This window comes from Callithrix jacchus, chromosome 5 (genome assembly GCF_049354715.1).
Source record: "Callithrix jacchus isolate 240 chromosome 5, calJac240_pri, whole genome shotgun sequence".
In the NCBI taxonomy this organism is placed as follows: Eukaryota; Metazoa; Chordata; class Mammalia; order Primates; family Cebidae; genus Callithrix; species Callithrix jacchus.
The window spans coordinates 101,814,077-101,839,014 of NC_133506.1; the positions used below are offsets into that span (position 1 = coordinate 101,814,077).

Below are 24,938 nucleotides of genomic sequence, written 5' to 3' on the forward strand. Positions count from 1 at the left end.
GACGCTCCCCTCCCCCAGGCACTCTGCCCGGGATTCACCCACGTTGGTAGTGAGGTGCTCAGGATGGGGTCTGGGCTGGGTGGGGTTTAGGCGGCCTGACCCAGGCTGCTCTGGGGCTGGTCAAGGCAGCTGTTAGAATGTGTGCTGTGAATGGGCCGCAGGGGCCCAGCGGGGAGCCAGGAGCCTGGGAGCATCCTGGAAGCTGCCTCCTGAATAGGGCTCAGCGTCCTGGAGGGAGGGGCAGAAACGTCCACATTCAGCCCAAGCAGGAGGACACAGTCGCACGGAGGAGCCGGCCCACCCACCTGCCTCAGCCTCTAATCGCACCAGCACCCAGCATCCGACCCTAATCCTCTAGGTCACAGCTCACCCCAGCCTGAGGCCTCATGCACACTCTGCCATCTCCTGCTCTCCATGCTGGACCCCTTCCTGGGGTGCTCAGCCCACCTAGGTGGGGAAGCTGACCCACTGGATTCTCTCTGTATTGTTGTCATCTGGGGCAAGGGGAGGAAGAGAGTTCCAGGAGGAGGCTCCACTCACAGCTGTTGTGCCATCTTGGGTAGTTCATTCAACCACCCTGCCTCAGTTTCTCCATCAATCAAGCAGAAACTCTTCTCAGGGAGATGTAAAGAGGCCACCCACCTTGTGCACACAAGTGTGCCATATGGAAATGGGGTGTAGGAAATGAGAAATCCATAACCCAGGCAGCCCATGGGGGCAGCCGATCTTCTATCAGAATCTTTACACAGTTAAGGGGCTACGGGACATTTGTGATAAGAGCAGGCAATTCCACACGGGAGTGAGGAATTGCTGGGGCCATTCACATCTGTGCTGTCCCAGAGGCCTGGCAACACTGGGAGAGGGGCAGCAGGTCAGGGAATCAGAAATTGCAGTGTAGGAGAGCCGGGAGGAAACTCAGTAGTTTTCAAACTGTGCTGCAGAGTTCTAGGGACTGTGGGGCCTCTCAGACCCAGAGGTGCTGAGGAGGAACTGGAGCAGTCCCCAGCCCGCCTCAGACAGGGCAGCTCCACTCAGAGCTAGTTCATGTGCTGGCTTTCTGCATACGATCCCAGTGAACAGCAACACGGTAAGGGCTGATATGTGTGGAATGTTTGCTGGGTATCGGGCACCCCCGATACTGAAACCTCAGTCCACCACCCATCCTGGTTTTTCTGTGACAGTGCTGGCATATACCTGCTGTCCAAGCATAATTATTATTGTTGTTGTTTAAAAAACAATAGGATCTTGCTCTGTTGCCCAGGCTGGGGCACAGTGGCGTGACTGTAGCTCACCGTAGCCTTGAATTCCTGGGCTCGAGCAATCTTTCTGCTTTGGCTTCCTGAGTAGCTGAGACCACGGGTATGTTCTACCATATCTGGCTAATTAAAAAAAATTTGGGGGGGCTGGCATGGTGGCTCATGCCTGTAATCCCAGCACTTTGGGTGGCTGAGGTGGGCAGATCACGAGGTCAAGAGATCGAGACCATCTCGGTCAACATGGTGAAATCCCAGCTCTACTAAAAATACAAAAATTAGCCAGGCATGGTGGCGCACGCCTGTAGTCCCAGCTACTCAGGAGACTGAGGCAGGAGAATTGCTTGAACCCAGGAGGCAGAGGTTGCAGTGAGCCGAGATCATGCCATTTCACTCCAGCCTGGGCAACAAGAGTGAAACTCTGTCTCAAAAAAAAAAAATTTTTTTTTTTTTTTTTAGAGATAGGGTCTTGCTATGTTGCCCAGGCTGGTCTTGAACTCCTGGCCTCAAGCAATCCTCCCACTTTGGCCTCCTCAAGTGCTGGGATTATAGTTATGAGCCACCATACCTGGCCTTGAGTGCAATTTACAGTGGCTCCTTCTCTGTCAAAGTGTCCTAACTTGGTCACTTTGAGTGGTCCCCCCCAATTTAAACCACACAGCTACCCTAACAGGTAGATACCACTGTGAGCTCCATTTTACAGGAGGGGAGACTGAGGCACCAAGGGCTGGGTTGTCCAAGTGTGAACAGCCGGTCATTGGTGCAGACGTATTCACACCCAGGCAGAGGGGTGAGAGCCTGCACTCTCCCATCACTAGCGTACTGTGGCTAAAGAGAGTGTGAGAGACCCTCATCCAATCCTCTTACGTGTCCACCTAACACGTATTCACTAAGGATCATCTGTGGCCGAGACATCACACTCGTTTGATGAGGAAACAGGTGCAGAGGGCACAAGGAGCAAAATAAACTGGTCTAGGTCAGAGAGTCACTTTGTGGTCAAGACAGAAATAGTTTAGGATTCCTCCACTGTGCTGGCTGGTCCCACCTTGCCCTCCCTTGTTTTTCTCTGTCTTGTTCAGTTGAATGAAACATAGCCTCTTAGTTTTTTATTTTTATTTTTTTGAGATGGAGTCTCACGCTGTTGCCCAGGCTAGAGTGCAGGGGTGCAATCCTGGCTCACTGCAATCTCCACCTCCCAGGTTCAAGCGATTTTCCTGCCTCAGCCTCACGAGTAACTGGGACTATAGCAACTACGACCACGCCCGGCTAATGTTTGTATTTTTGGTAGAGATGTGGTCTCACCATGTTGACTGGGCAGGGCTCAAACTCCTGACCTCAAGTGATCCACCTGCCTCAGCCTCCCAAAGTGCTGGGATTACAGATGTGAGCCACCATGCCCAGCTGATTGTTAAGGGTTTCCCCATGTGTGTTCTGTGGAATACCAGGCTCAATATGGTACCTGAAATAGGGTTCTGTGGTCCTACAACTGGGAAACACTCTTGGAGGGTCATGATGCAAGGTCTTACACTGGTCTGCAAAGTCTTACACTGGAGAAACATGTCTGATTTTGTTCAGCCCAGCATTTTTCAAACTTATTTGACCTCTGGTCGTAGTATTTTTTCACAGTAATGCACCATTGAACACTCTTTGGGAACAAGGCATGAGTCCATAGCAGAATCACATTTCCCTTTGGTGAAACCCAGCCCCTTTGCTGCTGGTTCAGAACCAGCCTTTCACTTTCGTCCCATGAGTAGCACAGGCTCTCCAAGCAGCTGACACTGTGCTGGAGTCTTCCAGCAATGCTAGAAGACTGTGGGCCACAGGCCTAGCCTGAGAGTTGACTGGGGATACCAGGCCCCAGGAGAGGCTGAGTGACTGGCCTAATGGGGCCGCTGAGCTGAGCTCTCAGGGAGCAAACTCCGCTGGAGCTGGGATTTGCCTGCTCAGCACCCAGGACAGCAGCACTGTGCCTTCCCCTCCCCGCTGCCGGCCTGCGAGCCAGGCCAAGGCTTCAGAATTTGCCCAGCAGCAGGGAAGCATGAGAGAAAGAAGGGAATACCTCTATCTTCTTGTGTCTATAACGTATGTCTAATTTTCACCAGCTGCATTTCCAGGACAAATACATGTCTGGTCCCTGCCTCCAAGGCTTGAATTCTCTCTCCCAGGAGGACCCTCTCCCTGTACACTATCTAGACAGGCCCAGAACCTCAGGGAGGGGTATGAGTGATTTCAAGGGCCTCAAAGGCAGCACCTAGGGCCAACAAACCAGCTGCCACCAGGTGAAGACCTCTTGGAGATCTGGGATGTAGAGCGGGTTCCCGCCCGGGTCACCACTGTCTTCTCCTAGTCCACCAAGGCAGAACGAGCCCTGGGAAATGAGCACAGGTGTGTGTGCTAGGGCTGGAGTACGGTGCAGGTGGCTGTCCCTCCCCTCTTGTGGATGGTGGTGGGGGTTACCATGGCTCATCTGCAGGCCCCCTGCCTCATTACCCGGCTGCTGAGCAGAGCAGAATTAACGAGGCTGCCCAGGGGTTTATGGTTCAGCAGAGCTCTCCCCACCCAACGGCCAGAGCCCCAGGGAACTCTGGCCCATTCATGGATATTTACAGCCCCATAAATTAGGTCCAGGCTGCAGCTGCCGAGGTCAGGGGAGAGATTAGGGAAGTAGCAGCTTTCTCTTCCAACTTCTGCTTTCTTGCAAATGAGGATGCTAATTTACCCATAGGGAAAACCACCTCACACCCTTTCCCTGACCTTTCTCCTGACTCTTTAAAATACTGACTTTCACAATTTTTTTTTTGTTGTTGTTGTTCTCATGCCAACCCTGGAGTAAGTCTGGTTCGTCCCATTTAACAGATACAGAACTTGAGGTACTCAGAGACATGCCCCCTGTCCAGGGCACTCCGGAAGGGGTGGACCCGGGCAGTCTGGCCTGCTTCAAGCTGGGGCTGGGAGTGGGTCTCTCTCCTTCCCACAGAAGGAGAGATCAGCTCCTAAAACCAGGTTCCGACCCCTCCTGTCCTCCAGCCTCCCCAGATGGAGGCATGAGGGGCCCTTGTGACCCCCATTTCCCTGGGATCTGGCCAGGCCAGGCCCCTGACAGCTGGAGAAGCCTCTAGATTCTGGGATCCCCAGTTGTATTATTTCTGCTTCCTCAGCTGCCACCACAGAGAGGTGGGGAAAGCAGCTCAGCCCTCTCATGGAGCTTCTCCCAAAAGCCCCAGGCAGGCTCCTGAGCATCCCCCTTGCCCCAAGTCAAACAGCTGAATCCTAGGATGGGGGTGGGCAGGATGATTAGAGAGAGACAGGCATCCTGGCCTGAACTGAGGCCGAACCCTCAACAATTGGCATGCTTCCAGAAAACCACCCAGCTCTCCCAACACCTGGACAGTGAGGGGAAGAAGCAACCTCACCCCTTCCTTCTCCACTGGGCCTATGACTTCCCACCATGACAGCTGCCCCTGGGGGACTCCTGCAGGCCCCTTCTCCTCCTTCTGACCTCCTCACAAGGCCTCCCAGGCACACAGATGGCTCTCTCCCCATTCCAGAACTGCCCCTGCCTTTCCCAGGCCACTGAAGGGGTTGCGGTGGGGTGGGGGGGCTGTGACTCAGAGGCCCTTGGGTAACCGGGAGGAGCAGATGTAACATCCATGCTGACTCATCTGGCCCAGCCTGATGGCTGCCTGGGGACTGAAGCCCAGTCATGGCCATGAAGCCCAGGAGTCTCCAGGGAGCCTCAGGCAGGGAGCCGAGAGTGGATGTGAGCAGGCAGGAGTCTGGTATCCACTCCATCCTCCACTTCAGCCTAAACCGCTGGCCGCTGCTGCTTCTCCTGGCACGCGCCAAAGGGTCCCTCTGGTGCCCCAGAGGAGAGAGAGCTGACAGATCCAGGGAGAAGGAGGGGAGCAAGTGTGGAGGGGGTGCATGGAAGGCAGGATAAGGGCTGGAAGGATAAAAGTGCTTAACAGCTCCTGCATCTCCTGCCCCATTTCAGAAGCCACCCAGAAGCCTTGTGGGGGCACACACACACACACACATGCACACACATGTGCACATTCACGCACAAGCAGGCACTCACACACGTGCACACATACACACGTGACTGCTGCAGAGGGTTCTCACTGCTGTCTTTGGGCAAGCCCCGCCCCCTCAATCCTCACTTTTCTTTTATTTTAAATAGAGAAGGGGTTTTGTTATGTTGACCAGGTTGGTCTCAAACTCCTGGCCTCCAGCAATCCATCCTCCCAACTCAACCTCCCAAAGTGCTGGGATTACAGGTGTGAGCTACTGCACCCAGCCAGTTTCCTCTTTTGAGGTGCAGCAGCATGCACCTCACGGGGCTGCTGAGAGATCAAAATGAGACAACAAATATATTTCCACGCAGTTAGACATTCATGGTTTGCTCCCTCAAAGAATATTTACTGACTCAAATATACTGACTTCAACCTGTACCTTGCTTCACAAAAGCCTGGGGAATGGAGACGGGGGCTACCTCTAGTTGTCTGCAGCTTGAGACACACATGGACTCATTTCCCCAGCAAAGACAGTGGCCCCAGTGTCTCACGATAGAACACTAAGTAAAGCTCTAGCAGGAAGTACCAAATCAGAACACCAGACAGAGGAGCACTAGCCCTGTCTACTTGGGGGCCGGATGCCTCATCTCACCCTTCACCCTCCGCCATGCACAACACTCCCCAGGCAGCCTTTGTCCAAAATCTTCTCTCCTTTCTCTCTGGAAAGTTCAGGGGGAATATGATTTTTCAGCTTCTTCCCTAAAGCAGGCACTGAAGCCTGAAGAGGTCACCTGGCTTGCCCATTGGCACACGCCTAGTAGTGAAGAGGTCACCTGATATGGTGGAAGGAACCCCACCTGTGCTCTGAACACTGTGATTCAAGACCTAGGTCTGGCCAGGCATGTTGGCTTATGCCTGTAATCCCAGAACTTTGGGAGGCTGAGGCAGGCAGATCACCTGAGGCCAGGAGTTCGAGACCAGCCTGGCCAATATGGTGAAACCCCATCTCTATTAAAAATACAAAAATTAGCCAGGTGTGGTGGCATGCACCTGTAATCCCAGCTACTTGGGAGCCTGAGGCAGGAGAATCACTTGAACCCAAGAGGCAGAGGTTGCAGTGAGCCAAGATTGCACCACTGCACTCCAGCCTGGACCACAGAGTGAGACTCTGTCTCAAAAAAACAAAAAGACCTACTCTATCTTACTCTATTATATGTGAGTGTCTTTCTATTTCTTTAAATTCCTGTAACACACAACAGTATTTATGAGGTGCTCACTGCACACTGTGCCAAGCACTATATACACAGCATCTCATCTTCACAACAATGCAGAGGGGAAGATTATTAGTCTGGGCACTTTACAGATGTGAAAACTGAAGCCTGAAGAGGTCACCTGGCTTGCCCATTGGCACACGCCTAGTAGTGAAGAGGTCACCTGGCTTGCCCATTGGCACACGCCTAGTAGGAGCAGAACTGGGACCTTGATCCGGATGTGTGTCTTCTCCACCTGCCTTGGTGACTTGAGGCACCAAGTAGGTGAATGGCCTGGTGGCAGGAAACAGTCAGATAGAAAGCAGCGTTGGGATCTAGTCTCAGCTCTGACTCTATTGCACCAAGTGACCTCAGCAGGCCACTAACTTCTGTTTCCTCATTTGCAAAATGAGCAGACTGGGCCGGATGCCATGGCTCATGCTTGTAATCCCAGCACTTTGGGAGGCCAAGGCAGGTGAATCACCTGAGATCAGGCATTTGAGACCAGCCTGGCCAACACAGTGAAACCCAGTTTCTAAAACTACCAAAAAATTAGCCAGATGTGATAACAGGCACCTATAATCCCAGCTACTCGGGAAGTTGAGACAGGAGAATCGCTTGAACCCGGGAGACAGAGGTTGCAGTGATCCAAGGCCACACCCTGTACTCCTGCTTGGGTAACAAGAGTGAAACTACATCTCAAAACAAACAATAAACAAAACCAAAATGAGCAGACTGGACAAGATGCCTCCATTAACCTTCTAATAACCTACAGTCCTTGAGGTGGCAGCAGCCATACGGTAGCAGAGGGGCTGCCATGAGTGTGCTCGCCGCACAGTCAGTGCCTGCTACTGGAGAGGATATCTTAACCCGAAACAACGCATGCAGGGCTGCAGTTCGACCTGTCATTCGCTCAAACGTGTGTATCTATTATGTGTCAGGCAGGCAGCCAGGAGTTGTACAATCTTGGATCCCTCGGCCCTGCTGCCCAAAGCAATCAAATGTATTTCTGTGAGTGGTCAGGAATAAAAGGGTTAATGTCAGTATAGCTGATGGGGTCACTGGGGCAGGAGCAAGGTAAGGAAACAGGCTGTGGTGGTGAAGAGTCCACAGCCTCAAGGGTCCTGCAAGCTACTTGGTAAGGAGTTGGGGGTGCAGAGCCCAAGGGCTCCAGTTAAGCCCATGGCTTTGTTCCTCTCTGGGAATCCTGATCTGCTGGTTAATTGTGAGTTCTGGGGGTGGCCAACACCCTGTCTCTAGGGCAGGAGTTTTCTCTGCAGCTCCTTGTTAATCCCTTCAGGGGTCTTATCTGAACCTCTTTTCGGCTCCCAGAACACCCCTTAAGCCAGCTTGCAGGGGGGATTACAAATGAAGTCAGGCCAAGGGAAGACCCCAAGGCTGGAGAGCAGGGGCTGAGAAGGGGAGGCCCTGGAAGACAGAAAGCAGAAAAATCCTCTGGGCTCAGAAGTGTCTCTTGAGGAGCTGCCTTCCCCATAGGGGTCTGGATCTCAGAAGTGGTCCTTGTCTTCTCCAAGCAAATTCTGATTCTCAATGAAGATACATTTGTTGAATGTCCTCTGGGAATCAGATATTGCTAAAGGAGTTTCCACTTCTATTTAATTCTCAAAGTTACCTTGGAGTTGGCTGGGTGTGGTGGCTCACGCCTGTAATCCAAGCACTTTGTAGGCCAAGGCGGGCGGACCACCTGAGGTTGGGAGTTCAAGACCAGCCTGACCAATGTGGTGAAACTCCATCTTTATTTAAAAAAAAAAGTTACCCTGGAGTTAAAGATTACTGTCCCATTTCACAGAGGAGGAAACTGAGGCTCAGAGAGGTAATGTAATTACCTCCAATCACAAAGTGAGTAAGACCTGAACCCAGGTCTATCTGACTCCAAATCCAAGGTTCTGTCCCAAGCAGCCCACCGAAGTGGCCCCATGCCTTCTGTTCATAATAGCACATATTTATAATTATGGTAGGATAGTCAATACTTGTCTGCTTTCCTTCTGGAAGATTAGCAAGGTTGGGGTCTGTTTCGGGGGTCTAGGAAATACAGGCTCCCCAGTGAGAAGGGAAAAAAGAAAACAGTCAAGTTACTTTAAAGTCTGCCTTTTCCCTCTTGTTCTTTTGAGCTTGAAAGCAATTGTGCTTTGTTGACTTAACAGAACTCTGCTCCAATCCCTTTTGTTCATTAAACATTTGGAGATCTTGGAGGCATTTTTAAGGGTAAACCTGGAAATGACTTTTCCAACCCAAGAAATCCTTTGTGGGTTAACTGGGCTCTGGCCCCACCTCTGCCACTGCCCCGCTACTTGGCCTTTGACTAAATATTTGACCTCGGATCAAAGCTACCTGGGATTCAGGAAGGGACTAAGAATAAGACTATCAAAGCATAACCTGAAAAAGGGAAGCTTGTCAGAAACCCATGGAACAGATAGAAAGCGATAACTAAAGGGGACATTACCTGGGCAAAATTATACATCTCAGTGGCATAGATCAGAAATAAAAAATAAACCCAACCGCACACAGAAACTTACCAAATGATAACATTTCTCAAACAATGTATACAGAGGCTTGCTTAGTAAGTGATGCTAGCATAGCTGGATAGGAATCAGATGCAGATGGAGTGCAGGGTTATAGGATGTTTTCATCATAGGAAAAGTAGTAGGAAATAGAAGGGCATGCTTATGAGATCTGGGGAGGGATGAAAACTATCTCAGATTTGAGGCAACAGACGGAATCATGAAGGAGAAGCTCAACAGATTCCACAGAAAATAAGACTCCTTTTCTTTAAAAAATTTCTTTTTTAACTTTTAAGAAATAGACATGGGGTCTCACTATGTTGCCTAAGCTGGTCTTGAACTCCTGAGCTCAAGTGATCTGCCCACCTTGGCTTCCCAAAGTGTTGGGATTACAGGTGTGAGCACCTGGTCAGAAAAGTAAGACATCTCTACTATGATATTATACTATAACAACAGACTAATATTTATTATTTTTCTTTTTTTGAGACAGAGTTTTTTCGCTCTTGCCTCCCAGGCTGGAGTGCAATGGCCTGATCTAGGCTCACCACAACCTCCGCCTCCCAGGTTCAAGTGATTCTCCTGCCTCAGCCTCCCGAATAGCTGGGATTACAGGCATGCGCCACCACGCCTAGCTAATTTTGTATTTTTAGTAGAGATGGGGTTTCCCCATGTTGGTTAGGCTGATCTCGAACTCCCAACCTCAGGTGATCCACCCGCCTCGGCCTCCCAAAGTGCTGGGATTACAGGAGTGAGCCATCACACCTGGCGGTAAATTTTAAATCTATTGAAATATTTAGGAAAACCATCAAGATCCCAAAAATATGAAAAGACGATTCCCTCAAGAAGTTCGAAGAGGAAATGAACACATGGAACATAGTGGGTTGAACTGATGACCTTCAGGTCTCTTGCCTGCTTTAGGTTCTGGGACCCATGGGGAAGAAGTCGGGGGAGTGAGGAGGCGTGGCATAGACTGGCCCGACTACACCCCTGCTCGAGTGGGCCAAATGCCAGAATGCCAGGGAGAGGGATGTGGAAGCTTCCAAGGGACTGGGGTCGCCTGCTTTCTTTACCTCCAATTCCCACAAAAGGCATCCTGGCCATTTAGTTTAAGGGTGACCACATAGAACCAACAAGGTCAACATCATGGCTTCTAGCCCTTGGGGTCCAGTTGGCATCATGCTAGATCAAGCATACTCCACATGCTGAAGAACCAGACAGTATGCAGGGACTGGTCCAATCCATTCCTAACTCCTGGAAAACAGATCCTAGCAGATGCCAGTTTGAAACTGGGTGACCACTGGTGTCTGACTAACCCAAGAAGGAAGGGAGGAGATGCCTGAATGGTTCCAGCCTCCCATACCATTGATTTCTGGAAGGTGAACTCCAGAGCCATATGTGCTCACAGGGACTCTGATGAATGTCATGTCCCATCCATGACTGCAGTTTGATCTATCAGGGTTGCTTACTTTTCTTTTTTCTGAGACAGGGTCTCACTTTTTGGGAGGCCATCCTCCTGTCTCAGCCTCCCAAAATGCTGGGATTACAGACAGGCATTAGCCATTGTGCCTGGCCTAATTTCTTTCCTAGAATGAATTTTCTTTGTCCAGAATGATTTCTAGGCAGGCCTCCCAGAAGCAGGGGTATGCTCTCTGTGACACCCAGGACCTGCCTTCAGTTGAAAAAATTGGGTTTCATAGGCCAGTAGCTAATATTAGGTGCTACACATTCTTTCTGCTCCCTTGAGTTCCAAATTCTTCCTACTAAAAGCTCTCTTTCTTTCACCCAAATGGTTTGTTTCAAAATGTACACGTACACACAGGGACTGGCAAAGGAAATTAATCAAATGAGAAAGATAGACACAGACAGAGAAAAAAAAAGAATGATACACTTTGTTCTAGGTTCTGATTCTAAATCTGGCAGGAGGTGTGAAGGGCTGGCAGCTTGGTGGTAGTGGTGGCAGTGGCGCAGCGGACTCCCTCCTGCCTCGGGGCGTCAGGCCAGCAGCTGCTGTACTCCTAGGAGCTAGAGGGAGAGATCCTCCACCCATCAGGACAGGAGCTGGTGCATGCTTTGAACTTCAAATTGCAGCCAGGTCTTGTGGTTGATATGGATCATAACCCCAAATCCTCGCCCCAGGCCTTTCACACTGCAATTCCTGGTCTCCACTCCCACTGGGGCATCTGGAACCGGCTGGCTCCTCTAACTGAACTTGTCTCAAACCAAAGTTGTCATTGTTGCCAACCTCTCTCCCACTTCAATTTGTTTTTTTGTTTGTTTGTTTTGAGACAGGGTCCCACTCTGTCACCCGAGTTGGAGTGCAGTAGCACAGTCCTGGCTCACTGCAGCCTCTACTCCCTGGGCTCAAGCAATCCTCCTGCCTCAGTCTTCCATGTAGCCGGAACCACATGAGGTCTCACTTTGCTGCCCAGGCTGGTCTTGAACTACTGTGCTGAAGTGATCAAAGTGATCCTCCCACCTCAGCCTCCCAAAATGTTGGGATTACAGGTGCGAGTCAGCAAACCTGGCCCCACTCCGACTTTTTTTTTCCTCCTAGGTTCAGAAACTCGAAGTTAGATATGTGGTTCCCCTCATCTATGTAGGTCTATTAAGATCTTCCAATTCTTCCATCCCCATGTCCCTCTTCCTGTCCATCCTCACTGTCACCTTCTTGCCTCTGTTCAGTGCTGCAGCTCTTCCGTAGCTTCCCTCATCCCTGCCACCCGCTCACCCCTCACCCCTAAGACAATGGAGCTTTCTGAAGCCTGGCTTGGATCATATAACAAATCTGCTAAAAAACTTTCTAAGCCTTCCCCTGCCTACAGTGAAGACCTGGTTCAAGTTAATTTTCAGCTTTATCTCCTTCTCCAATCCAACACATTCCCTCTGGCCCACTCAAACCAATTTCTTAAAGTTGCACAAACTTCATGGTGCAATCAATCTCACCCAAAGGCCACAACACTCACTATCCCCCAACACTGGGCAAACAGGAAGAAAGCACACAACACCACCCACTTCAAATGCTAAGCAAAGAGGAAAGAGCTGTTTCCTTGCTGAAGGTCAAACGTCCATCTCCAGATCCAAAACCCAATACTTGGCACCCCCAACTCCATTCCCTACACCTAGACTCCAGGCATTGCAAAGTATCACATACGATTTCCCCTCTGGAACCTCCCAGCACTCCCCCATCCCTATGATAGAATTAGACAAATTGAATCAGGCTTCAAAAGGTTCCATATTGTGTCAGCCCCCATGGATGGCAGAGATTTGACTTCAGTGGTGGTCATGGACCCTCGACAGTGGAGATAGAAAGGGAGAGGGATTGTCAGCCCAAGCCCTTCCCCCACCTCTCCAGCCACCTACTGCAATCCTCAGGCATACGAAGGATTTCCCAGGTATTCAATGTATAACGTCCAATTTTTATATGGTGTGAACCCGGCTCTGGTGCAGCAGAATAGGGAGGAGGCGGGAGGGAGATCCTCTCAGGGGAGCCCATCTCTTCCTCCTGATACCTGGAGAGCAGTGTCGTTCAGCCCCAGAGATGCACGAAGCCACACCTCCACCCCACGTCACCATCTCAGGAGCACAGAGCTAGGGAAGCCCACACAAGCAGGGAGACTGAGACCGATTTCAGGGAGGGCTGGAAGGAAGCGGTGGGGTTAACTGCTCACATACCTGATCAAACAGGACTTTCCAGTGCTGGCAGAGAGGAAGGCCATGCAGGAAAGGAGGAAGAGGAGAGAAAGAAAGAAAGACACACTTATCACCAAGGTCTCTGCAGTCCTAGAATGTTTCTGACATAGCCTCCCAGCGGCTGCCCAGGAGTCATGACCAAGCTCAGGGACTGGCCACAGTAGAGCAGGGGAACCCTGGGAGGAACTCCCCAATGAGTCCACACCGAGCAGAGGAACAAAACTCACAGTAAGGGATGGGGTGGGGGTGGGGGCGGAGGCAGCAAGGTGGGTGTTGCTGGTTCTGGAACTGGCAGAACAAGTGATTCTCAACAATTACTAAATAAAGCCGTCCAACTATGTCCAAGCGCCTCTAATAATTTCTGCTGCCTAAAGCTTATGTCCACAGCTACTCCCAGCCCTGGAAGAGCTTGGAAGTGCAATTCCATCAGACCCTGCCGCAGTGGGTCTCACCTGCTGGGGGCCAGAGACCCCTACAGGAGAACTCACCTCTGCATAAACACTAACATTTTGCCTGCAGGTTTTTGGGGTTTTTTGGTTTTTGTTGGGGGGGTGGTTGCTGAATGCACTGAAGCCCACCCATTCTCTTCCAAGGCTGAGTCTAAGTGGTGACTACATCAGATTCTACCAGGGCTGTTTAGGGCCAGAGGGAAGTGATAGATTTAACCGCAGACGCCAAAGAGAGAAGATCGTAAACTCCCCCCAGCCCCATTCAGACTCTCCCGCTTTGGTTGTGTGGGTTGGGGGCCTGGTTTCACTACCATCTCCCCACCCTGAGGGAGGGGTGGGCAGGGCAGGGTGTCTGCCTGGGTTTTCACCATTATTTGTAGCGGGAGGTTAACCCAAGAAACTCCAGGTCCCAAGGCCGGCCCGCAGGACCGGAGGGATGGAGACCCGAGCAGCAGACGGCGGGGAAGCCCTCAGGGAAGCCCCTCGCGCGCGCGCGCAGGGGACCGTCCCCTGGCACAACCGCGGTCTGGGACTCCCGGACCCCGCTCTGGGAGCTAAACCGCTCACAGCACTCTTTCCCTCCCAGCTCCAGCCGGGGTCAGAGACGCGGGCCGGCTTGAATTTCAATCAGTGACAAGGCAGGTGCGGGGCGGGAGCTAATCCTGGAGCGGAGGAGGGGGTCGCCAAACCGGCCTGCACCGCCAGGGATCGGGACTCTGCGGCGTCCGCTCCTTCCCCAGCTCCCGAGCCCGCAGGTCGCAGGCGTGAGGGGAGGGGGAGTCACTGCTGTGACGCGGCTGCCTCTGCGGGAAAACGCCGTGTCCCGGGCACTGCACCAGCGGCGGGGAGGGGGCTCCGGCGGCGACAGGTCCGCGGCGCAGCCGCGTCCCGCAGGGAAGCCGCGGGAGCCCGAGCCGGGGAGACGGTGCGCGCGCGTTTTGGGGGACCGGTCCCTCCGCCCCCTCCTGCCCGCCGGGACCCGGCCAATCCGGGGCGCTCCCGCGTCACCTTGAAACCTCCAAGTTGCCCGGCGGGGGGTGAGATGGGGGTGGCTTTACCCCCGGGTTTCCCCAGAAAGTTTGCCGAGCGGGAAGGGGGCACTCACGTCCTCCGGCGCCGCGGGCAACCCCTCCTCGGCCTCGGGTTCCAGCTCCTCGATGCGCTCCGCCTCGGCGCAAGCGGCCACCGCGGGGCCCGGGCTGGGGTGTTCGCCCATGGCCGAGACGGGGTCCGGGGCCGGCGGCGGCTGCGAGGCTCGTCCCGGGGCGCTGGGCTAACTTTGCGCCGCAGCTGCCGCTCCGCTCCGGGGGTTCCGTGCGCGCCGCGCCGCCTCCGCGCCCGCCCCGCCGCCTGCGCCCGCCCCCGCCCCCATGGCTCGGGTCCCCGCGCAGCAGCAGCTTCCTCGCGACCCCGGGACGCCCGGCCCCTCCGCCGCCAAACTTCTCCGCGCTCGCAGCCCTGCTGGCCTCCGCCTCCGCCCCGGCCCCCGCGCTGGGCTCCGAGGCGAGGGCGCCCTTGGGCCGGCTGCGGCCCAGCCGCTCCCCGCGTTCCCTTCCCGCTTCTCGCGGCCCCCGCTCTGCTCCCGAGTCTCCTCCTCCCCGCGGAGTACTCGGGGCTGTGCGCGGGCGGGGGCGGGGCTGCTCGCGGGGAATGCCGGCCCCCGCCCCGCACCCCACCCCGGGCGCCGCCACCCGGGCCCAGTCGGTCTGAGCGGCGCGGACCGAGAGGGGGAGGGCTGCGGCGCAGCTGGCGAGGAAGTGGCGGCGATGCCTGGGGCGGGGAGGAGGACTGCGCGGTCCCCGACCCCGTCACCACGGGCCTGCACTCCGGGCCCGGGCTCGTCTCTCCCATCTGCTTAACCGTCTCTTGGAGGCGGCAGGTGTGTGATGGAGACAGAGCGAGGTCCTCACTAAGTTGGCGACGTCAGGGTTAACTAGGAGTGAATGGGGGCGCCGTTCAGTAAGGACGGGATCCCCCGCTACCATCCTTACGTCCTATTCACTGCGGTCTCAGATTCTAGGAGGTCCCGGGAGGCCTAGAAATGGGAGAAGTCAGATTGGGGGGTCCTGGGCCCCAAAGCCTAAATCTTGCCTTTCCTACCCCAGAGCTAAGTGACCATGCCCAGGCTTCATTTGACCACGTGGACAAAGGTAAGCCCAGGGAAGTGCCCCATCTGGGGAGAGGGACGGTAAAGGAACTAAAACAATCAGAAAGGAAGCCAAAAAGGAGTAGGGGATCTTTTAAAGAAAAAAATCGATGCTGTTTCCCTGCAGGAAAGCACCCCCAAAAGAGACCATCTCCAGAAGCAGAGGCTCTAGCTGTAAACGGTGCCAGCGGCCGGCCTGGCAGGGGCCAGCTCTTCCTAGAGGCTCAGGGGCTCCTCCAGGAGGCATCTCACAGTCAGTCTGCAGCCTACACCAAGGCCGTGCCCTTCCACTCCTCTTCCTTTTCTCTTCCCACCACCCACTCACTCACTAGTTTGCCCTTCTTCCTTCCTCTCCGAAACTGGCTCCTTTCCATTAGTGAGAGCTGCAATTAATGCAGTCATCTTCATAAAGCAAACACATAACCCCGTGCCCAGGATCCGACCTGCGACCATCTCACCAGCAATGACTGCTCCCCTGAAACACTGAGAAGGGAATTAACTTGGTTCTAATTAGGTGAGTTTGCTACAGACACAAATTTTCATCTCTGTTTCAGAAAGTGTGATCATTTCAACTATTTTTGTTTCTCACCACCCTCCTCCCCATCCCTACTCTACTAACAAGTCAAGATCCTGCCAAGATTTCCTTGTAAATAAAACTGTCTGCATGGGGTGTGATTTTGAAAACAGGCTTCAGGGGACAGAAGAGAGGCTAATTCCTTTGTGGAGAGAAACCCAGAAGGACAAGTGACTCCTGGGGCCCTGGAGGCCCTGCTGCCTCCTGTACCCCTTGCTGTCATTTGCACGACCTGCATGGGTGTTGGCTCTGTTTTACTTTGATCTCTGGGACTAGAGAAGTGGGCCAGGAAGCCTGGTTCCCAGGGAACTGGAAGGAGAAGGGCACAAAAAAGGGTTGGCCACTCTGCTGGGGGCCCAGCTGCCCCGGACAGTGCTCTGACACCAGCTGCCGGTGGGAGCTGCCTCTTCTTCAGCCCAGGGACAGCTCTTATCGACATATCCAACTCTAGCATCCCTTCATGGGGAAGGGAGCTTAGCAGGCTCAGTTCTGTTCCTGAACATGTATTAAGCTCCTACTATGTACCAATGATACAGCTTTGGGAATACAGAAGTGGATAAGACCCAAACTCTACCCTCCAGAAATATAATTGGGTTGACAGTTACATTGAACACAAGGATAAGTCCTGGATTCAAGGGAAGCCCAGAGGGTATAGAACTCCAAAGGTGGGGGTCCCTGTGGGGTCAGCAAGACTTCCCAAAGGATAACAAAACCAGGCAAGGTGAAAAAGGTGAAGGAGGTGTTCCAGGTAGAGGGAACAGCACAGACAGGCATGGGGAGCAGCATCATATGGGAGGCAAATGACAAGCAGTTTGGCATGGCTGGAAACTGGAGCACGATGCCCAATCTAAAGAGGCCCCCAGCCTGGATGGGAAGGTTGTGAGGGGCTGTGAGTTTCATGGGAAAAGAGCTTGGACTTTACCTAAGGGCAATGGGGAGCCACTGAAGAATTGAGAGCAGGAGAGTCATACTGAAAAGATACCCCTGGCTGTAGTGTGGCATCTGGACAGGAGGGAGGTTGGTCTGAGCAGAGGGACATGAGAGGTGCTGTCCAAGGAGGGGGCCACGAGGCCAGCAGCAGTTAGAATAAAAGGGAGAGGGAAGATCAGAAGTGTATCCAGAAGGCTATCTTGTTCCTCCTACCCCTAGGAGCATTTACCCTGCCTTGCAGACTGTGTTCCCAAAAGTCTCCTAAGAAGGCATTCCTGATCTCTCATCAGAATTCTTGCTTCAGAAGGTGGCTTCCCTTGCCTTGGCCCTTGCTGGGAGGTGATGAGTGTCTGGACTTGGAGACTGTTAGGACAAGTTGTTATATCCAACCTCCTCCATGAACCTGGGGCCACCCTTCACCTGTTGTCCTCAACGTCGCCTAAGCCTAGCTGGTCAGAACACTGTGCCCCTCAGCCCCAGGTGAATCTGCAACCCACTCCCCAGCAGGCAGTTGGACACGGGGCCTGAGGCCCAGCCCTAGAAAGCTCCAGGGGATAGGAGTGGCTGGGCATCCTGACAACCTTTTGTTCTGCTCCCCCTGAGACAGCCTAACACTGGCATATTCTGCAGCATTTTGGGAGCAGAGGAGGGAATGGGCATGGTGTCACTTTCACTGACCAGCTGCAGTGGGCAAGCACTCATGAATGCCTGGAGGTGGGCTGTGCACAGGCCCTACCCTGGGAGAACCTTTGTCGTCTAATAAGAAGTGACAGTGAACTGGGCCTGTTGGCACCTCTACCCTGCTCTTCATTTTCTAAGAGCCTCTTTTAAAGTTCCTAACAAGACACTCGGAAGTCAGCTCAGAGCAGGATAAAGGGCTGTGAAAGGGTGGATCAAACTCAGTTTAGAAGGGCAGGAGCATGATATTGAGATGAGCCTTGCAAGACGGGGCAAGCTTGCAGTAGAGAGTGTGGAAGGGTTTCTAGGTGGAGGGAACCGCTGTGGCAAAGACACAGAGGTGGGAAAGCCGTAGACTGTGTTGGGAACCATGAACTGGCTGAGCACGAAGAGAGGATGCCAGGTGGGCGGTGGGCAAGGAGCACTGTGTCGCCAGAGTCCCGAGTGCCAGTCTCAGGAGGTTGGACCTCACCCAAAGGGAGATAGAGAAGCACTGATGGCTTCTAACTGGAGCCGCATTTTAGGAAGATTAAGTTGGCGACAGCTCAACAGTGCCATTCAGCTCACACGTGGTGAGTGTCCATTATGTGCCAGACGCTGGCCGAGATGCTGAGAATACAAAGGGGATGAGACCCAGGCCCTGGCCTCCTGGGAGAAAATGAGGTCAACTGCTAATGGCAGTCCAGTGGGATAAGGGGGAGGGGAGAGGGAAGAGCCTTTTGGGGGTTGAGTCTCTCGAATGTGCCCTCCAAGAGAGGAAGGAATTTTGATTTTTTTTTTTTTTTTTTTTTTGTAAGACGGAGTCTCGCTCTTTCCCCAGGCTGGAGTGCAGTGGCATGATCTCGGCTCACTTCAACCTCCGCCTTCTGGGTTCAAGCAATTCTCCTGCCTCAGCCTCCTGAGTAGCTGGGACTACAGGCGCATGCCACCACGCCCAGCTAATTTTTGTATTTTTAGTAGAGACAGGTTTTCACCATGTTGGCCAGGATGGTCTCGATCTCCTGACCTCGTGATCTGCCCATCTCGGCCTCCCAAGGGCTGGGATTACAGGCATGAGCCACAGCGCCCAGAGCTTTTTTAAGGACCCGATGTTCTGGTCCTGGGAGCTGGGATACTTGGCTGCCGTGGAAAAGCCAGGAATAGCTGCTGGAAGTGGGGAGAGGAGGGCAAAGGGGCTGAGCAGTTTGTTTGTGGACACCTTCATTAGCTGAAGCCAGGGAAGAAACATGAAGGGCTGTAATTATTGCTCAAAGCAATGGCAGTGCCCAGAAGGGAGGCAAATGGGGCTTTTTCTCCAAACGTTCTTTCACTTGGATTTCATTCTGGCATCTCCCTAGGCCAGGCCCACACCCTCCAAGGCCCTTCTCTGCAGCCCACTTCAGCCTAAACTCACCTTTGTGGCACCCTGTCCCCACCTGTAGCTCCAATCTTCTGAGAAACCAGCCCTGAGCTGCCGCTGTTTGCCTACCTGAGATGAAGACGTAAGTTATTTTTGACTGAGATCCAAGCCCTGGCCCTGAATTCTTTTGTCTTCCAGGAATCCCCAGCTGTGTTTGAAGTCTGCAAGTCCAAACAGCAGACGTGGCTGAGGATGGCAGAATCCAGCCACCCTCCATCTCCATCTCCAGCGCTCTTCCATTATTGCCCGCTGTCTGCCACATCAAACAGAACAAGACTGCTACATGGATTTCTTTCCCTTTTGTCTCTTCCTTTCACTCCAGGGCCCCCAGTTTTCTGAGTAACTTAAATCATTACTAAAAGATGTCTAGGTTCACAGACCAAACCCTTTCAAAGCAAGGCATGGGCTCCCAAAAGTTGAGCTCAGAAAAGCACAGAAAAAAACTTTCCCAGTCCCGGGATTTAGCCAATCACGCATTCAGGGAAATAATCCGCTACTTTGCGAGGTCTTACCTTCCTTCCCTGCCACCTCCTTGGGGCCTGGCTGGCCCAGGATCCCATTTCTGAATTCTCTTTGGGCCCCAAGACTTCAGCATGACCTTCACTGTGCTATAGGCAGGTCCCGTCTCCTCAGTAAACCATCTGTTCTGTCTTACCCATCAGGCCAGTCACAGTGGCTCACACCTATAATCCCAGCACTTTGGGAGGCTGAGGCAGGAGGATCTCTTGAGGCTGGGAGTTCAAAACCAGCCTGAGCAATATAGCAAGACCCCGCCTCTACAAAAAAATAAAAAACCTAGCCAGGTATGGTAGCATGGGACCTATAGTCTAGCTGCTTGGGACTAGCTGAGGTCGGAGGATCCCTTGAGCCCAGGAATTCTAGTTTGCAGTGAGCCGGAATGTCATAGCTAGAAGACCAAAATAAACAAATAAATAAATATAAATGAAGAAAATCTCACCCATCTCTCTGATGAATGCTCTGTTCTCCACAAGCCTTTCCTCAACTCTCTAACCCAAATGAACCACTCCTTCCTCGGAATCCCTTTTTCCTTTTTTTTCCCCAGTCTTTCTAAGGTTCAATTCAGGTAATCCCTTTTTCCTTTTGACCTTGAATTATATCTTCTAAGTTTTCTCTTCCTGATACCAGAACATACATTCCTTGAAGGGGAGGGTTATGGCTTACTCAATTTCGCATCCATTGCAACGCACAACATTGCACACAGTAGAAACAGAACAAATGTCTGTTTAATGAAAAACAGAAGATACCTCTCTTGATATGACACAACGTCTAATTATATAGTTATTACTCTCAACCTGCAACAAGAGACAACTTTTATGTTATGGAGAAAGAATTCTTCTGAATGATAATAATACGCCTGTATGCCTGCTGCCTTTATTTCAGAACACTTCCGCATTTGCCATTGCATTCCATCCTCAAAAAGCCAGCCTTTCAGAGGTGAGCAGAACAGATACAATTGCCTCCATTTTACAAATGGGGACACTAAAATTCCTGGGCCCAGGGGAGGTTTGATTCTCTATGCCTCTCACCAAAGTTTTTATTTAAAGAGTGAAATACAAAAGCCCCTGATGGTAGTGAGTGCCCTTGGCCCCAGCCGCTGACCACTGCCTACAGAGACTGCTTTCCCAGGGCAATCGAGCAAGGCTAAATCCCAGCACACAAATACGGCTTGTCCAGCAGCAGGCTTGGATGAGTCAGAAACTTTGGGGGTTGTCTCTGGCTTTGTAGCTAAAGCTTCCATTGGTCTATTTATCTGCTTTGTTTCTCTCAACCTATGTGTGCAATCAGTCTTCCCAGAAAAAGAGGGAATGATCTGATATTTTTCCCCACTGCACAGAACCAGGCACCAGCATGTCCAACAGACTCTGTGGAAGGAAAGAAATGGTGTGAGTCTGGCAAAGCCAAGGGCCATTAGCTGCAAGGCCTGTGGTAAACCTTGACATTAGAACTCACCGTCTAAGAGGGCAAGGATTTGTTAGTTTGCAGTATTATTATTATTATTATTATTATTATATATTTTTGAGACAGAATCTTGCTCTGTCACCCAGGCTGGAGTGCAGTGGCATGACCTCAGCTCACTGCAACCTCTGCCTCCCTGGTTCAAGGGATCCTCCTGCCTCAGCCTCCCAAGTAGCTGGGATTACAGGTGCCTGCCACCACACCCAACTAATTTTTGTATTTTTAGTAGAGACAGGTTGTCACCATGTTGGTCAGGCTGGTCTTGAACTCCTGAACCTCAAGGGATCTGCCTGCCTCAGACTCCCAAAGTGCTGGGATTACAGGCATGAGCCACCATGCCCGGCCTGCAGTAGGATCTTTGACTCCTAGAATGATTCTTGGCATATAGAAGGTTCACAAAAAGTATTTGCTCCATGAATGAACCTGTCCTATTTATACTTCTCCAGGCCTAGAGAAGGCCTCCCAGAGGCCAGAATCCCTGGGAAGTCTGCCCAGTGTCTGGTCTCGTAGGACATCGTTGGCCTCCTTTGGGGAAGAAGGTCAATTCAGCCCAGCACCTGCTCCAGTGAGGGGCTGCTGCGAAGAATGACGTGAGGTCCATGAGGCAGGCTTTCTGATGATGAGGCAGCAGCAGCAGCAACAGCAAGGCATCCTGGAGCTCCATGTTCAGTGTGGCAAGAGGCGGTGGGCGCTGGGGAAGCAGTCCTGAACATAAACGCAGGAGCTGCGGGAACAGCAGCAGCCACTGCCTGGGAACATCAGGCAGGGGAGTGAGACGGTGGGCACTCAAATGCACTTCCTCCATCTCTCAGCCACACAGCCCAAGTGAGGCTGTGTGAGAACTTCTCAGTGCACATTGTAAATACCATCTGTCACACTGCCTGCCCAGACGCGGCCTTCCTCCCTGCAAAGGAAGCATTCTTTATTATTTATGCAGAATGCACCCTACTTAAGTGTTGCACCACCAGGAGAGAGAAGAAAAAGCCTGCAAGAGTCAAGGACTCCAGGGATCTGTCCCTTGGATAGCAGCTGGTTGGGAGGGCTTGGTCATCCATCTTTCTGGGGTGGGAGGTTAATTCAGTTGGACAACAGCACAGCCCTAGGAATTAGGAGGCCTGCATTCTCAGCTTAGTTCTCTCACCAGCTTGCTATGTGACCTTGGGCAAGCACCTCACCCCATCGGCCTCCATTTTTTTTCATCTGTAAATGCAGGGTCAGACTGCATGATCCATGACACCCCTTCCAGCTCTCAATTCAATTGGTGTCCCTCTCACCTTTCTCTGTCCTGAGTGGGCCCAGAAGCCTGTTCATTACTGTCAGCTCTCCTTTCCCAGCTAGCAGGGGAAATACAGTTCAGGATCTGATTTCTTAGCACCTGGGGGACCAGCAGACCTAGGCTCTTGTCAAAGCTCTGTCGCCTTATGCCCCTGGGAAAGGCAGTTTCCTCCTCTCTGTTTTGTCTTTTGTGAAACAAATGGGAGGAACTAAGAGATTTCTGCAGGAGAATCCATCTCCAAACTCCATAAGCCCTGATTTTTCCTTCCAAAACACGGCTGAGAAACCAGCCCGAGTCTCTAGACATGGAGATTAGTGAGACATAGTTCTCTGCCTCCAGTGAGCTCCATGTCGGCTGGAAAAGGCATGCTAAAAACAACTGCAGGCGCCACGTGACAGGTACCAAGTAGAGATGGATGCAAAGGATGTGGTGGCATGAAGGGGTCCAAGTAGGAGACGCTGGAGCTGAATCTTACAACATTGAGTAGGAGTCTGCCAGGTGGATGAGGCCTGAGGTGTTCAGGACAGAAGGAACTGCATGTACTATGGCAGGAAGGTGTGAATCTGCATAGGAACTGCTCACTTGTTCACCGTTAGGGTGACAGTGACATTCTGAAATTCTTTGCATTGGCTCCTTCCTCTTCCGCCCCTTAGAACAATTTGGTCCTCCCTGGATTAGGGGTGAGGGGACTTATGGTTGATGGCTCCGTATGGCCTCCCTGCCCATCAAGTGCATCACCAAAGAGACAAGTGATTTGATCAAGTCTCCCCTTCCACCTGCCTGTCTCTGTTCTCTGAATGAAAATAAGTGGAGCAGACTGAAATTGGGGTGCTGGCCCAAGGGGTCCAAAGGTGACCCAAAACTCTCCAACCTTGCCCACCATCAGGCCTGGTCAGAGGAGGAACATGGCACTGTGCAAAATGGGGCCCAGCGGCTGACATGTGCCGTCTCAGTTTGCTGGGCATCCTTCCCTGTGCAGCCAGAGCACGTGGTCTGTCCTACAGCTGGGGTGCCTTATTGTGGATCCTTGGGGAGCTGTCCAAGTCCTCTGCAGAGAGATGGAGTTAACCTGTCCCTTCTCCGTGAAGGGCATCCTGCAACAGAAATGCACTTCCCCCCACCCCAGCTTCTCCATGTGGTCACTGCAGCTCTGGGCTGCAGCTCACAAGCTTGGCTCTGCATACTCCAAAATATGCAAGAATGGCAGAGGTGAAACACATGCATCCAAGACATCGTTAGCTGTGAGCAGCCTCAGAGGCTGTGAGCCGTGGGGTTAACCAGGCTCAGGGAAAGCCTGTGAAGCATCAGTAAACATTCTCCTAGCTTGGCTTGCTGAAACAATTTATATCCCAGAGAAAAAGGGGCCACAAGTCAGGGAAATACCAGAAATGCTGAAGGAACTGGCACATTTGCCAGATGGTTCCTGGGGCACAATTGTATTTGCAGAGGGACAGTCTGCAGGGAGGTCCTTTCATCAGACAGCAAAGACGCTGGCTGACCGCTCATTCATTATCTCAGGGCTCGTTGGGAGGAGGTTGGTGGTTGGTGCACACCCGCGCTTGTCCTTCCTTCCCGGAACCTTGAAGCTGTGGTTGCTTGAAGCTGAAGTGGCATTCGGGATTGGGCTTCTCCAAACACCCCCAGCTCTGCTCCTTTAGACACCTGCCACCTGTGTCTCTTTTTCCCAACTTACACCAGCCAGTCCATTCTCCCAACTGCCAGCTGTCATTTTCTCCTTAGTGCAACTGGACAGATTTTAGTAAATAACACAGCTTGGGCTCCGGCAATATGAGTTCAGTTGTGCTGCCAGGGCTGACCTATGAGGCAGTAGGGACAAGGCTGGGACAGGCTAAGTGGGCTTGAAATACTAATAACTGGGCCAGGTGCAGTGGCTCACACCTGTAATCCCAGCACATTGGGAGGGCAAGCGGGGTAGATCACAAGGTCAGGAGTTCGAGACAAGCCTGGCCAATATGGTGAAACCCCATCTCTACTAAAAATACAAAAATTAGCCAGGTGTGGAGGCATGTGCCTGTAATCCCAGCTACTTGGGAGGCTAAGGCAGGAGAATCGCTTGAACCTGGGAGTCAGAGTTTGCAGTGAGCAGAGCTTGTGCCACTGCACTCCAGCCTGGGCAACAGAGTGAGACTCCTTCTCAAAAAACAAAAAACAAAAAACAAAAAAAAAAGGAAAAGAAAGAAAACATGAATAACTGACAAATGGAAGGGCATTTAATTATTTGCTGCATAAGCACAGAATGTTTAAGAACTCGTTGCTTTGGTCCTGGTATTGCATATGTCTGCCTTTGTCTTCCTCCACTAAACTAGAGATTTTTTTTTTTTTTGAGATAGAGTCTTACTCTGTCACCCATGCAGGAATGCAGTGGAGTGCAGTGGCATGATCTCAGCTCCCTGAAACCTCCACCTCCCAGGTTCAAGCGATTTTCCTGCCTCAACCTCCCGAGTAGCTTGGACTACAGGAGCACGATACCAAGCCTGGCTAATTTTTTTTTGTATTTTTAGTAGAGACAGGGATTCACCATGTTGGCCAGGCTGATCTCAAACTCCTGGCCTCAGTTGAGCCACCTGCCTCAGCCTCCCAAAGCTGGGATTACAGGCATAGGCATGAGCCACTGAACCTGGCCTAAACTACAGATTTTGAGCAGTAGGGATGATGTCTTGTCTTGGCTTTGCTACATTCTCCAGGTGGATTTGTGGTTAGAGCCTGAAACAGGCTGATGCCCCCACAAACCCTGGTTATGGGGGTGATGGGGTGAGGGTG

The 24,938-nt window shown here is 52.2% G+C and overlaps 1 protein-coding gene across 4 annotated transcripts in view; it reads right to left on the bottom strand.

Moving 5' to 3' along the window:
• The window catches only part of RHBDL3 (rhomboid like 3), a 58,984-nt gene extending 44,229 nt beyond the window's left edge, over positions 1-14,755 (bottom strand). Inside the window, exons 1-2 of one of the 4 annotated variants that reach the window (XM_035300854.3) lie at positions 14,283-14,755; positions 12,711-12,734 (exon numbers count right to left, since the gene is read on the bottom strand). In XM_035300854.3, the coding sequence (XP_035156745.1) occupies positions 12,711-12,734; positions 14,283-14,393 (135 nt within the window). In that variant the 5' untranslated portion in view covers positions 14,394-14,755. Of the gene's footprint in view, positions 1-12,398; positions 12,591-12,710; positions 12,735-14,282 lie in introns of those variants that run through there. The other 3 variants (XM_054256141.2, XM_035300855.3, XM_054256142.2) reach the window with 3 other exon arrangements.
• Positions 14,756-24,938: the final 10,183 nt, after the last annotated feature.